We start from the raw sequence: 13,074 nt of genomic DNA on the forward strand, positions 1-13,074 counted from the left end.
CAAAAAATTAGCCAGGCGTGGTGGCAGGCGCCTGTAAGTCCCAGCTACTCGGGAGGCTGAGGCAGGAGAATGGAGTGAACCCGGGAGGCAGAGCTTGCAGTTAGCTGAGATCGCGCCACTGCACACCAGTCTGGGCGACAGAGCAGGACTCTGTCTCAAAAAAAAAAAAAAAAAAAAAGAGTGATATGTGGTCGGGTGCAGTGGCTCACGCCTGTAATCCCAGCACTTTGGGAGGCCAACTCCCGAACCTGAGGTCAGGAGTTTGAGACCTGCCTGACCAACATGGAGAAACCCCGTCTCTACTAAAAATACAAAATTAGCCTGGCGTGGCTACTCAAGAGGCTGAGACAGGAGAATCACTTGGACCTGGGAGGCAGAGGTTGCCGTGAGCCGATATCGTGCAATTGCACTCCAGCCTGGACAACAAGAGTGAAACTCTGTCTCAAAAAAAAAAAAAAAAAAAAGAGTGATATGCTCAAAATAAGAGGAATCATGATTTAATTATTATTTTATTCAAAAGAAACACATATAGTTTATCAACTGTTATTTTAACCCAGTGATTAAAAAGTACCCTTTCAGGCCTCATTAAAAGTAGTATTTCACTCAGAGAGAGATGGTACAATTTACAATAACATATTCAATTTAAAGTGAACACCCTAAATAATTTTTATATTTATGAAACGTTTTTTATGTGAAAATGAATTTAAAGAGGAAGTAAAGCAGAGATTACTAACAAACATTTTGAAGTACAGTCTGGATTACTAAATCTCAGTTTCGAAATTACTAGCTATGGGACCGTCAACAACTTGACTGAGCCTCAGTTTTCTAGCTGTAGAACAGAAATAATAAAGCCAACTTCATAATTGTTGTAAAGATAAATGAGATGTATTATGCTGATTAAATGAGATGTACTATATGTAATACACTTGAGCCCATCTCCTGATAAATGGTAACTGCTCAATAATGGTGCTCCTAATATTACTCCTCATGCGTAATAAGCATTGGACAACTCAGGCAATATTTTGCCATTTCAAATATCCAAAGTCCACTATATATTGAGACATTCTTATAAAGGCTTTCAAAAGGTCAACACAAATTTCTATTATTATACCAAGTCACAGGTCTTCTTTAATTATTAACATGAAGGTAATCTTAAAACAGTAAAAGCTACAGTATTTACATTATCATTGAAATGGGTACTGAGAACATCTAAAAAACCAACAGCTTTTTAAGAGTCAGAAAACCAAGGTAAAAATTAAATGTTATTCTGAAATACTATTTTCAGAATATCCCTTCATATATATTTTACATATATTCTGTTTCACTATGTTACAAATGTCCAAAAGTAATAAAGACAAAGGTTTCCAGCCTGGTCAACATAGTGAAACCCTGTCTCTACCAACAAATACAAAAATTAGCTAAGTGTGGTGGCGCGTGCCTATAGTCCCAGCTTCTCAGGAAGCTGAGGTGGGAGAATTACTTGAACCCAGGAGGCGGAGGTTGCAGTGGGCCAAGGTCCCGCCACTGCACTCCAGCCTGGGAGATAATAGAACAAGATCCTGTCTTAAAAAAAAAAAAAGGGTTTCCTTGATGTTTCAAGAGAAAATCACTTCCATACTGAGTATCTAAAAACTCAGTGTGACTAAAGAAACTTAAAAACTTTATCCTTTAAAGTAACTCAAAATATTTTTCAACAATACATTTATCTTCTGAGAATGAGAATCCTAAAATGCAGTCATATTACCTGATAGTGTATATTCAGTACCCTTAATATTATCAATTATCTCCCAGCATCGCTCATCCTTTACACGTGGAAGTCCATCAAAATTAGTCTTCCTATGTTCCAGTATAAAATGGTCAATCTTATTATCTTCTTCTGGCATTCTCCAAGCCACTGTTACAGAGTTATCTGCCACCAAACACTCTACTGGATCTATCTCTGGAGCTTTGGGGACTGCAAAGAAGAAAAAAAAAAAAGACTCATTCATTCCTCATTTATTACAACACTAATCAAATATTGATATCACATTTATATCATTCAAACTGCTTTTTCATTATGCTTTTAAACTGTTCAAAAGTAGATCAGATTAAGCAAAAGGAAAGCCCATAAATGTAAAATAACTATTTTCAAAGTACACACACTAAGGATAAGGAATCGAGAATAACTTGCTACTTCTGAACACATTATATTTTTAATCTGATATTTCAAATAGCTGTAGAATATAAATTAAATCAATATTAACAAATAGAATAAATTGCTTTGAATATAATGACTGAAATAATTTTCCCTCTTGAATGTATTTTAAAATCTTGTTTCCCAACCCTGCAAAATACTTAAGGATTTTTAAATGTTTCTCCCAAGAGTTCTACAGTTCATTAAAATAAACTGAAGTAAATGAGCCACATTTAAAATGTATGAACATTAATTTCTTTTCCATGAAAGACATAGTTCATAGCTTTTTAACATTAACACATGATCCACTGACATAACAAATGTAGAACATGGTCCTCCAGTGATACGGACTTGTCTGAACTGGGTGAAACTATGCAGTCCAGCAGGTACCAGATTTAAACATTTTACTGCTAAAGAAAAGAATTCAAAAGATTTATTCCTGGTATGCAAGGCTAGTTAAACATTTGAAATCAATTAATGTATTCTGTCACATCAATTGCAGAAAAATTATATAATGATATCAATGAAACAAGAAAAATACCAATTATAAAGTAAAAAATAAAACTCTTTGTGGATGACATTACTGCCTACGTAGAAAATTCAAAAAACAGGCCAGGCGCAGTGGCTCACACCTGTAATCCCAGCACTTTGGGAGGCCAAGGCAGGCAGATCACGAGGTCAGGAGTTCGAGACCAGCCTGACCAACATAGTGAAACCCCGTCTCTACTAAAAACACAAAAATTAGCCAGGTGTGGTGGCATGCGCCAGTAATCCCAGCTACTCATGAGGCTGAGGCAGAAGAATTGCTTGAACCCAGGAGGCAGAGATTGCAGTGAGCCGAGATCGTGCCACTACACTCCAGCCTGGGCAACAGAGCGAGACTCCGTCTCAAAAAGAACAAAACAACAACAACAACAAAAAACAAAGAATAAAATTCCTGGAACTAACAAGTGATCACAGAAGGGTTGCAGGATATAAGAGATGAATAAGTGGAACAGAAAGGAATTTTAGGGCAGTGAAATTATTCTATATGGTAATATAATGGTAGATATAAGACACTATACATTTATCAGAACCCACAGAACTGTTTAATTCAAAGAGTAAATGCTAATATAAAATATGAACTTTAGCTAATAATGTATCACTGTTGATTCATCAATTATATCAAATGTACCCCACTAATGCAGAATAGTAATAACAGGGGAAATTGTATATGGAGGAGGTAGTGGGTTTATGGTAACTTTCTGTACTATCATGCTCAATTCTCCACAAATATAACCCTGTTCTAAAAAACAAAGCAAAGTTGGCCCTCTGTATCCACGGATTCAATCAGCCTTGGATCAAAAAATATTCGGAAAAAATAAAAATAACAATACAACAATAAAAAAGTTTAAAACTACAGTATAACAACTATTGACATAGTGGTTACATTGTATTAGGTATTATAAGTAATCTAGAGATGACTTAAAGTATATGGGAGGATGTGCATAGGTTATATGCAAATAACCATTTTTTAGGGACTTGAGCATCTGTGGATTTTGGTAATTCAACGAAGGTGCTAGAACCAGTCCCCCACAAATACTGAGAGATGACTCTTGCTAATTTTTTTCAAAACCACAACAACAAAAGAATTACATATTAAAGTTGAGATGCAAAGCAACATGAGAGCTAACAAATAATAAACCCAGTAAAATAACACCAAGATGGAAAAATTTGACTTAGAAAGGATGATCCATTTCCACTAACTAGAGTCTTCCCAAAGTTAAACTCTACATGTGTAATTGTACAATAAATACTTAGAATTGGATATAACTTATTAGTAAGACAACTGACAACCAAAAAAGCATTTATTATTTGTCATAACCATGAGTTTCCTTCATCTGTCTTGTAGGATTTCTGTCCTTATAATACATATTTGGTAGTGTCTACTACTGAAACAGAATTGTAGACTATTCACTGCCAAGAGAATAAAGAGACTATAGGCATTCATGAATTTAATATGCTCTGCTATGCCTACATGTAAGGAAATGTAAAGGCCTATGGCCTGTAGCAATGTGAAAATTTTGCTGAGTCATAAATCTGCAACTGAAAGTCCTGAGAGGTTGGTATAAAAAAAGTCACTTAATTGGTGAGTAGGACTAGTTAGCACCCTGCTATCTACATCTCAATTCAGCTGCCATTCTAGTAAGACTGCACTGGCAGGCAGATTCTTCTTTCTTGTGAATAATGGTCCCCAAAAGAAAGTCAAGTGACAAAATGGAAACTGAGGTTAAAAAGAAAAAAAAATAAGAAAGTGGTGACACGTGGGAGGGACAAATATATTTAGATAATTTAAGAGTGGTATGTCAAATTTAGGTTGACTTGGAGCTAACGTGGGAAGTTCACTCTAGATTCTATATAGAAGTAAGAAAACAATTCATCAAATACGGCATACAAATTCAGGGGAAGATGAAAGATAGTGTACTTATAACATATAAATATTACTTAGGCAAGGCAGAAGTCTTTGGAAGGAAAGCAATCCACACATCTACCTACATACTTCCATAAAGCAACAGTGATGAACTAGCAATAGTGTAGAAATTAGTTGAAGAATTTACTAAATGTTTTCTCTGCACCTGAATGTAAAAGGTAAGTGGCATCAGCATTGCCAGACTTATTTTCTTAGCTCCAGAAAGGAGAAAGGATATAAAGTCAAAATTTCAATGCATAAGAAATGGCTAAGAGTAGATAATGACTTTGTAATTGTCATTGATCATCGTCATTTCCACTGTTAAGACTCAGGTATGTCCATAACTAATATTACTACATATAATGTACTATAGGATACATTATAGTGGCATTTATGGAATTAATACATATTTCTTCATTTTATAAGTTAATTTGATTCCATCTTATAGAAAATTTTTATGCTACAGAATATTAAAAATTAGAGATTTAAATGCATCCTTCATGAATTTTTAAAACCTATTACATTTTTCTGCTGGGCATAGTGGCTCATGCCTGTAATCCTAGTACTTTAAGAAGCTGAGGCAGGAGGATCACTTGAGCCCAGGAGTTTGAGACCACCCTGGGCAACAAAGTGAGACCCCATCTCACTTTGACAAAAAAATCAGAAAAATTTAGTTGGGTATGGCGGTGCATGCCTGTGTGGTCCCAGCTACTCAGGAGGCTGAGGCAGGAGGGTTGCTTAAGCCCAGGAGGTTGAGGCTGCAGTGGTTGTGCCACTGTACTCCAGCCTGGGCGACACAGCAAGACCTTGTCTCAAAAAAAAAAAAAAAAAAAATCTTATTACAGTTTTCCTTCTGGACGAAACTCCTCCAGAAAAAGGTTTCTTTTTTTTTTTTAATCATACCTCATTTTGCCAAAAAGGGAAATCCTAACTGTTCATGCAATCTATTTGACTGTACAATAAGCATGGTCTTGGTCTGTTAAGCCATCGTTGAAAGCCCAAAAGAAGGGAAGAAGTAAGGTTGAGAAGACTGCGTTTTAAATCATTTTTTTTTTATCAAAGTAGTAGTAATATCTATGTGTATGTGCACTCTCTGTCAGAATGTAGAAGTGATATACACTGGATTTTAGGGGAGAAAAGTTCTACTTACAACAGAAAACATTATGGGGAAAAAATGTTATCATTGGTATTAGTCATTCACATGAGAAAACTGAGAAGGGGATAGAAAACAGTTAAAGCCTCAACTGCTATAAATCAACACGTAAATTCTCCAAGTATGAGTAAAAAAGTGAACCTAAGATAAATACAAAGTAAAATATACAATTTCAAAGGCAACAATCAAAGTTTTCTTCCTAAGTTAAACAGAAAAGTAAAAATGAATAATGGTAGTAACAACAATAGCTATCATTTACTGAGTGCTTTCCATATTAATCCTTACCATTACAATACCATAAACTTTATATTATCATTATCTTTATTAGGGGCTCAAAGATGTCAAAGTAACTTGCTCAAGATTGCACAGCTAGACAATTAAAGAAGAAACAGGATTTAAACATAAGCAGTTTGACTTAGAGACAACAGCCTTTACCATTCTTAAAGAAAGGCACTCTAAGCTAAGGCCATATATGTTAGTATATAAAAATATATAAAATCGAAGAGCAGTAACATGCAGAAAGATATCTGAATAATGATAAAAAGAAAAAAATATACATGAAAGTTAAACTATCTGGCCAGGTGGAAATGAGTGATCTACAAAACTAACACAAAGGGATGAATGATAGGAACCTAACTGACCTGGAAAACTAAAGGAACCTAAAGGCAGAATCTCTGAAAAGTTCTGAATTTGTCTTATTGATAATTTAATAACCTGGAAAGTACAGTCTGTGTTTGGTAAACTAACTTTTTTGGACCTAAGTATGACCAATAAGAAGAACACAGATGTAAACGTGGAAATGATGGCTGGGTGCAGTGGTTCACACCTATAATCCCAGCACTTTGGGAGACTATGGCTAGAGGATGGCTTGAGGCCAGGAGTTTGAGACCAGCCTGAGAAACACAGTGAGACCTCTATCTCTACAAAAAAAAAAAAAAAAATTAAAAATTAGCTGGGTGTGGTGGCATGCACCTGTAGTCCTAGCAACTCAGGAGGCTGATGCAGAAAGACCGCTTGAGCCAGGAGTTAGAGGCTACAGTGAACTATGATGATGCCACTGCACTCCAGCCTGGGTGATAGAGAAATACCCTGTCTCAAACAATAAAAAACTGTAAACGATGGGAACTTTAGAAATAAGCAACAGTGTCACCTTAAAGAATTCATGAAAGCCAGAGCAAGAGGACACAATCTGAAAAAAACTTCAAAAATTTCAAATAGAAAAGAAGAGGACTCATATACTACCACAGACTGCTATAACTATCATATAACTACCATACTCTGGAGGGATCCTATGATAGCAAAAAAAAATCGTGCATAAAACAATTTTATTGTGTTATATTGCTGAGCTTTTATAAATAAGGCAGTGCTTCTCACCTTGAATGTGTGCAAAAATAAGCCTAAGTTACCTCAAGTCCAACACTAAGACTCTTGAATCAGAATCTGCAGTTGATTTGCATGCACTTTAAAGTTTGAGAAGCACTGGTCAATGTCTTCTGATGAATGGATTCCCTTTACAACACTGGCTTCAAGTTATTGTCAAGCTTCTTACCGAATTATTTTAGTGATGGGAAGAGTTACTATTTCCTAAAATTGATCTTGTCATAGTTAGTCAGTTGTGGCTATTAGAAAAGCCTTTCTGATATTATTAAGCTGAGTTTTCTCCATAAAACTACTCCATTTGGAAATGAAAGGGAAATAAACTATCTCAAAATGCTTGAGATTATAATCCCTTGGCAAAATTTTTATTTAAATTTTAATTGAAATTGTACTTACTTAAGGAATACAGCAGAATGTCTGAGAGTCCAGCTCCAAGGAGACCCAGTCATAGGAGTGTCCCCACACATTTGTGAGTTTTACCTCCAGGAGCTTACCAGGTTCTCACCATGAATAACTAACAGAGAAAAATCCCCTTATGCTTCCACAGCAGGGGGAGGAGAAAAGGAAGTATTTTGAAATACATCAGAGTTTCTGTTCCCTTAAGAGAAACTATTTAATCATAGTCTAATCTGTTGGGGTTTTAACAGAGCCTAAGTGACCTGGGGAAAAGGAAATATCCAACTCCAATCAGCTACTCCATGTGGGCAAAGGGAAATCACAGGCTCACCAAAAGACTGAGACCTAATTATGGTGCTACAGAATGCTGCCCCTCCCACACACCTTACTACCACATTAATAAAGGCCAGTTTACATCAGTTTCTTTAACCCAATACATGTCTGGTCATCAAGAAAAAATTACAAGACTCAGATATGGCAGAAATGCTGGAATTATCAGACCAATAATTGAAAACAGCTATAATATTCTGAGGGCTCTCATGGAGAAAGCAGAGAGCATAAAATGGAGAAAGTAGACAGCATAAAAGAACAGATGGGCAATACAAGTGGAGAGCTAGAAATTCTAAGAAAAAACCGCAAAGAAAGGCTAAAGATAAAAAGCACTGTACCATAAATTAAGAATAATTTAATGGACTTAATAGCTGACTGGAAAGAATCTTTTGAGTTTGAGGATCTCTCAATAGAAACCTGCAAGATGAAACAGCAAAGACAAAAAAGATTGGAAGAAACCCCACAGAACAGAATATCCAAAATTTACTGTGGAAGTACAAAAGGAGTAAATATGTATAATGGAAATTACAGAAGAAGAAGACAGAAAGGAACAGAAGATATATTTGAAACAATAATGACTGAGAAAATCCCAAATTAATGTCAGACACCAAACTACAGATCTAGGATGCTCAGGGAACATCAACCAAAATAAATGCTCCCTGCCATACACACATAAACAAAAACCGTATCCAGGCATATATTCAGACCACAGAAAATCAAAGACAAGGAAAACACTTGAAAGAAGCCAGGTGGGGGCAGAGGAGGGGACCTTACCTATAGAGGAGCAATTCTGTATACCTTGAAATTATCCTTCAGTAGTGAAGGAGAAATAAAAACTCTCTCAGACAAATAGAAATTGAGGAAATCTGTTGCCAATAGACATGCTATGTAAGAAATGTTTTTAAAAAGTTCTTTAAAGACAAAGAAACAAAGAGCAATGGAGAAGGATAAGTGAAGGTAAAATAAAAACTTATTTTTCTTATTCTTGACTGATCTAACCAGTAACAGTTAATTCAAAACAATAAGGGCAACTATTTATTTGAATGTGTGTGGTGTATCTGTGCTTACACATACTGCTGCATAAGTGAAATAAATGACAACAATGATACAAGTGATGGGAGAGAGGCAGAAAATCACTAAGTACATGGTTGAACTCAACAACTCCATCAATCAACTGCATATAATTGATATCTACAGACTACTTCATCCAACAATGGCAGAATATACATTCTTCTCAAGCTCCTATAGAACATTTGCCAAGACAAAGACTACATTCTGGGCTGTAAAACACACATTAACAAATTCAAAAGCATAGAAATCATGCAATGATTAAATTAGAAATCACTTAACAGAAAAAGATATATAGTTGCAAAGTCCCAAAATACTTTGAGATTAAACAACCCACTTCTAGCATGGGCGCGGTGGCTCATGCCTGTAATCTTTGCACTTTGGGAGGGGGGCGGATCACTTGAGATGAGGAGTTCAAGACCAGCTTGGCCAACATGGCGAAACCCCATCTCTACTAAAAATATAAAAACCACACTTCTAAACAACACATAGTCAAAGAATAAATCTCAAGAGAAATTTTAAAATATTTTGAACTAAATGAAAATGAAAACACAACTTATCAAAATTTGTTGAATGCAATGAAAATAGTGCTTAGAGGGAAATTATAACACTGAATGCACATATGGTCATGAGCCATAAGCCATATAACAACATTTTGGTCAATGACAGACCACATATACAAAAGTGGTCCCATAAAATTACAATACCATATTTTGACTGTATTTTTTTCTAAGTTTAGATATGTTTAGATACACAAATTATTATCATTGTGTTACAACTGCTTACAGTATTCAGTACAGTAACATGCTGTACAGGTTTGTAGCCTAGGAGCAATCTGCTATATAATATAGCCTAGATGTGTAGGAGACTATACCATCTTGGTTTGTGTAAATACACTCTATGATGTTTGCACAATGACAAAATTGCCAAACATCACATTTCTTAGAATGTATCCCCACCACTGACAAATGATTATATTACAAAAGAAGATCTAAAACCAGTAATTTAAGCTTTCGCCTTGGTAAACTAAAAACAATAATAATAATAATAAAGCCAAAGCAAGCAGAAAAGAAATAATGAAAATTAGAACAAAAATCAGGTTGGGTGTGGTAGTCACACCTGTAGTCCCAGTGCTTTAGAAGGCTGAGGTGGGAAGATCACTTGAGGCCAGGGGTTTGAGACCAGTCTAGGCAACACAGTAAGACCCCATCTCTACAAAAAAAGATTTAAATTAGCTGGGCATGGTAGCACATGCCTGTAGTCCTAACTACTGAGAAGGCTGTGGCAGGAAGATCCCTTGAGCCCAGGAATTCAAGGCTACAGTGAGCTATGATTATATAACTACATTCCAGACTGGGCAACTGAGCAAGACTCTATCTCTAAAAACAAACAAACAAAAAACAAGAACAGAAATCAATGAAACTGAAAAGAGGGAAATCAATGGAAAAAAATCCTGAAAGCAAAACCTGGTTCTTTGACAGATCAATGGAATCAATAAACCTCTGGCCAGACTAAGAAAAGAAAGAGGACACAAATAACTAGTATCAAAAATGAAAGAGGGGGCATCAACACAGATCCCATGGACATTAAAAAGCTAATCAAGGAATTCTGTGAATAACTCTATGTCCACAAATTTGATAACCCAAAAGGACCAATTCTATGACAGACACAATCTGCCAAAACCCACAAGGAAAACAGACAATCTGAATAGGCCTCTATCTATTTTAAAAATTGAATCGATATTAATAACTTTCCAAAACAGAAAGCACCAGGCACAAAAGTGTTCACTGGTGAATTCTACCATACTTTTCAGGACAAAAGTACACTAACTCTCTACAATCTCTTGCAGAAGAGAAAAGTAGAGAGAATACTTCCTAACTCATTCTATGAGGCCAGCATTACCCTAATACCAAAACTGACAAAGATATTACTCCAAAAGAAAACTACAAACCAGTATGTCTCATAAATTAGATGTGAAAAATCCTCAACAAAATATTAGCAAATCAAATCCAACAATTAACAAAAAGAATTATACCCTTGACCAACTGGTATTTATTCCAAGTATGCAGGCTGGTTCGACATTTGAAAAATCAATGTAACCCATCACATCAACAGGCTTAAAAAGAAAAATCTCACAATCATAAAAATAGATGCCAAAAAATGCATTTCACAAATTCCAACACTCATTCAAAATAAAAACTCTCAGTGAAATAGGAACAGAAAGGAACTTCCTCAACTCAACTTGTTAAGAAATAGCTACAAAAAAAATTACAGCTAACACCATACTTAATGGAGAGAAACTCAAAATGTTTCCACTAAGTTCAGGAACAAGGCAAGGATCCCCCTCTTTCTACTGCTTCCAACATAGTACTGGAAGTCCTAGGTAATGCAGTACGACAATACAAGGTATTCAGGTTGGGAAGAAAGAAATAAAACTGTCTTTGTTACAAACAACATGATCATCTAGGTAGAAAATCCAAAAGAATCAACAAAAAAATCCTGAAACTAGTAAGTGATTGCGGCAAGGCTGCAGGATACAAGGCCTACCACTTTCCTGTATACCAGAAATGAACAAGTGGAATTTGAAATTAAAACACAATACCATTTACATCAGCACCCCCAAAATGAAATCTTTTGATACAAATCTAACAAAATATGTTCCATGTTTATATGAGGAAAACTACAAAACTCTAATGAAAGAAATCAAAGAGCTAAATTAATGTAGAGACATTCCAATGTTTATGGATAGAAATACTCAATGTTCTTAAGATGTCAGTTCTTCCCAATTTGACCTACAGATTGAATGCAATCCTAATCATAATCCCAGTAAGCTATTTTGTAGATATCAATAAGATGACTCTAAAGTTCATATGGAAAGGCAAAGGATCCAGATAAAGGCAACACAATATTGAAAAAGAAGATCAAAGTTGGAAGGCTGAAACTAGTCAACTCTCAGACATACTATGGGAGGCAGAGCTTGCAATGAGCAGAGATCGTGCCACTGCACTCCAGCCTGGGCGACACAGCGAGATTCCGTCACAAAAAAAAAAAAAAAAAAAAAAAAAGCTACAGTCATCAAGACGTGGTACTGGTGAAAGAAGAGACAAATAGATCAAAGGAACCAAAGGCAAGCTTCATGAAAGAAACAGTAAGATAGGCTAAACATTATTAGAATTAAAAATCTTGCTCTGTAAAAGACATCGTCAAGGGGAAAAAAAGCCAGACAGGGAGACAATATTTGCAAAAGAAACATCTGATAAGGACTACACAGAATTCCTTTTTTTTTTTTTTTTTTTTAAGATGGAGTCTCACTCTGCTGCCAGGCTGCAGTGCAGTGGTGCAATCTCGGCTCACTGCAAGCTCCGCCTCCCGGGTTCATGCCATTCTGCCTCAGCCTCCCGAGGAGCTGGGACTACATGGGCCCATCACTACGCCCAGCTAATTTTTGTATTTTTAGTACAGAGGAGGTTTCACCATGTTAGCCAGGATGGTCTCGATCTCCTGACCTTGTGATCTGCCCGCCTCGGGCTCCCAAAATGCTGGGGTTACAGGCGTGAGCCACCGCGCCCGGCCCAAAGAACTCTTAATATTCAACAATAAGAAAAGAAACAACCCGAGCTGGAGCCAAGATGGCCGAATAGGAACAGCCCCGGTCTACAGCTCCCAGCGTGAGCTACGCAGAAGACAGGTGATTTCTGCATTTCCATCTGAGGTACCGGGTTCATCTCACTAGGCAGTGCCAGACAGTGCGCGCAGGACAGTGGGTGCAGCGCACCCTGCGCGAGCCGAAGCAGGGCGAGGCATTGCCTCACTCGGGAAGAGCAAGGGGTCAGGGAGTTCTCTATCCTAGTCAAAGAAAGGGGTGACAGACGGCACCTGGAAAATCAGGTCATTCCCACCCCAATACTGCACTTTTCCGATGGCCTTAAAAAACAGCGCACCAGGAGATTATATCCCGCACCTGGCTCCGAGGGTCCTACACCCACGGAGTCTCACTGATTGCTAGCACAGCAGTCTGAGATCAAACAGCAAGGTGGCAGCGAGGCTAGCGGAGGGGCACCCGCCATTGCCCAGGCTTGCTTAGGTCAACAAAGCAGCCGGGAAGCTCGAACTGGGTGGAGCCCACCA

At 36.9% G+C, this 13,074-nt stretch overlaps 1 protein-coding gene across 16 annotated transcripts in view; it reads right to left on the minus strand.

Annotated features, from left to right (window-relative positions):
• The window catches only part of FSD1L (fibronectin type III and SPRY domain containing 1 like), a 102,798-nt gene that overhangs the window by 36,430 nt on the left and 53,294 nt on the right, over positions 1-13,074 (minus strand). For all 16 annotated transcript variants that reach the window (XM_024345806.3, XM_024345810.3, XM_054658919.2 and 13 more), the window contains one exon: positions 1,745-1,954. In XM_024345806.3, the coding sequence (XP_024201574.1) occupies positions 1,745-1,954 (210 nt within the window). The remainder of the gene's footprint in view (positions 1-1,744; positions 1,955-13,074) is intronic.

This window comes from Pan troglodytes, chromosome 11, assembly GCF_028858775.2.
Source record: "Pan troglodytes isolate AG18354 chromosome 11, NHGRI_mPanTro3-v2.0_pri, whole genome shotgun sequence".
Lineage (NCBI taxonomy): Eukaryota > Metazoa > Chordata > Mammalia > Primates > Hominidae > Pan > Pan troglodytes.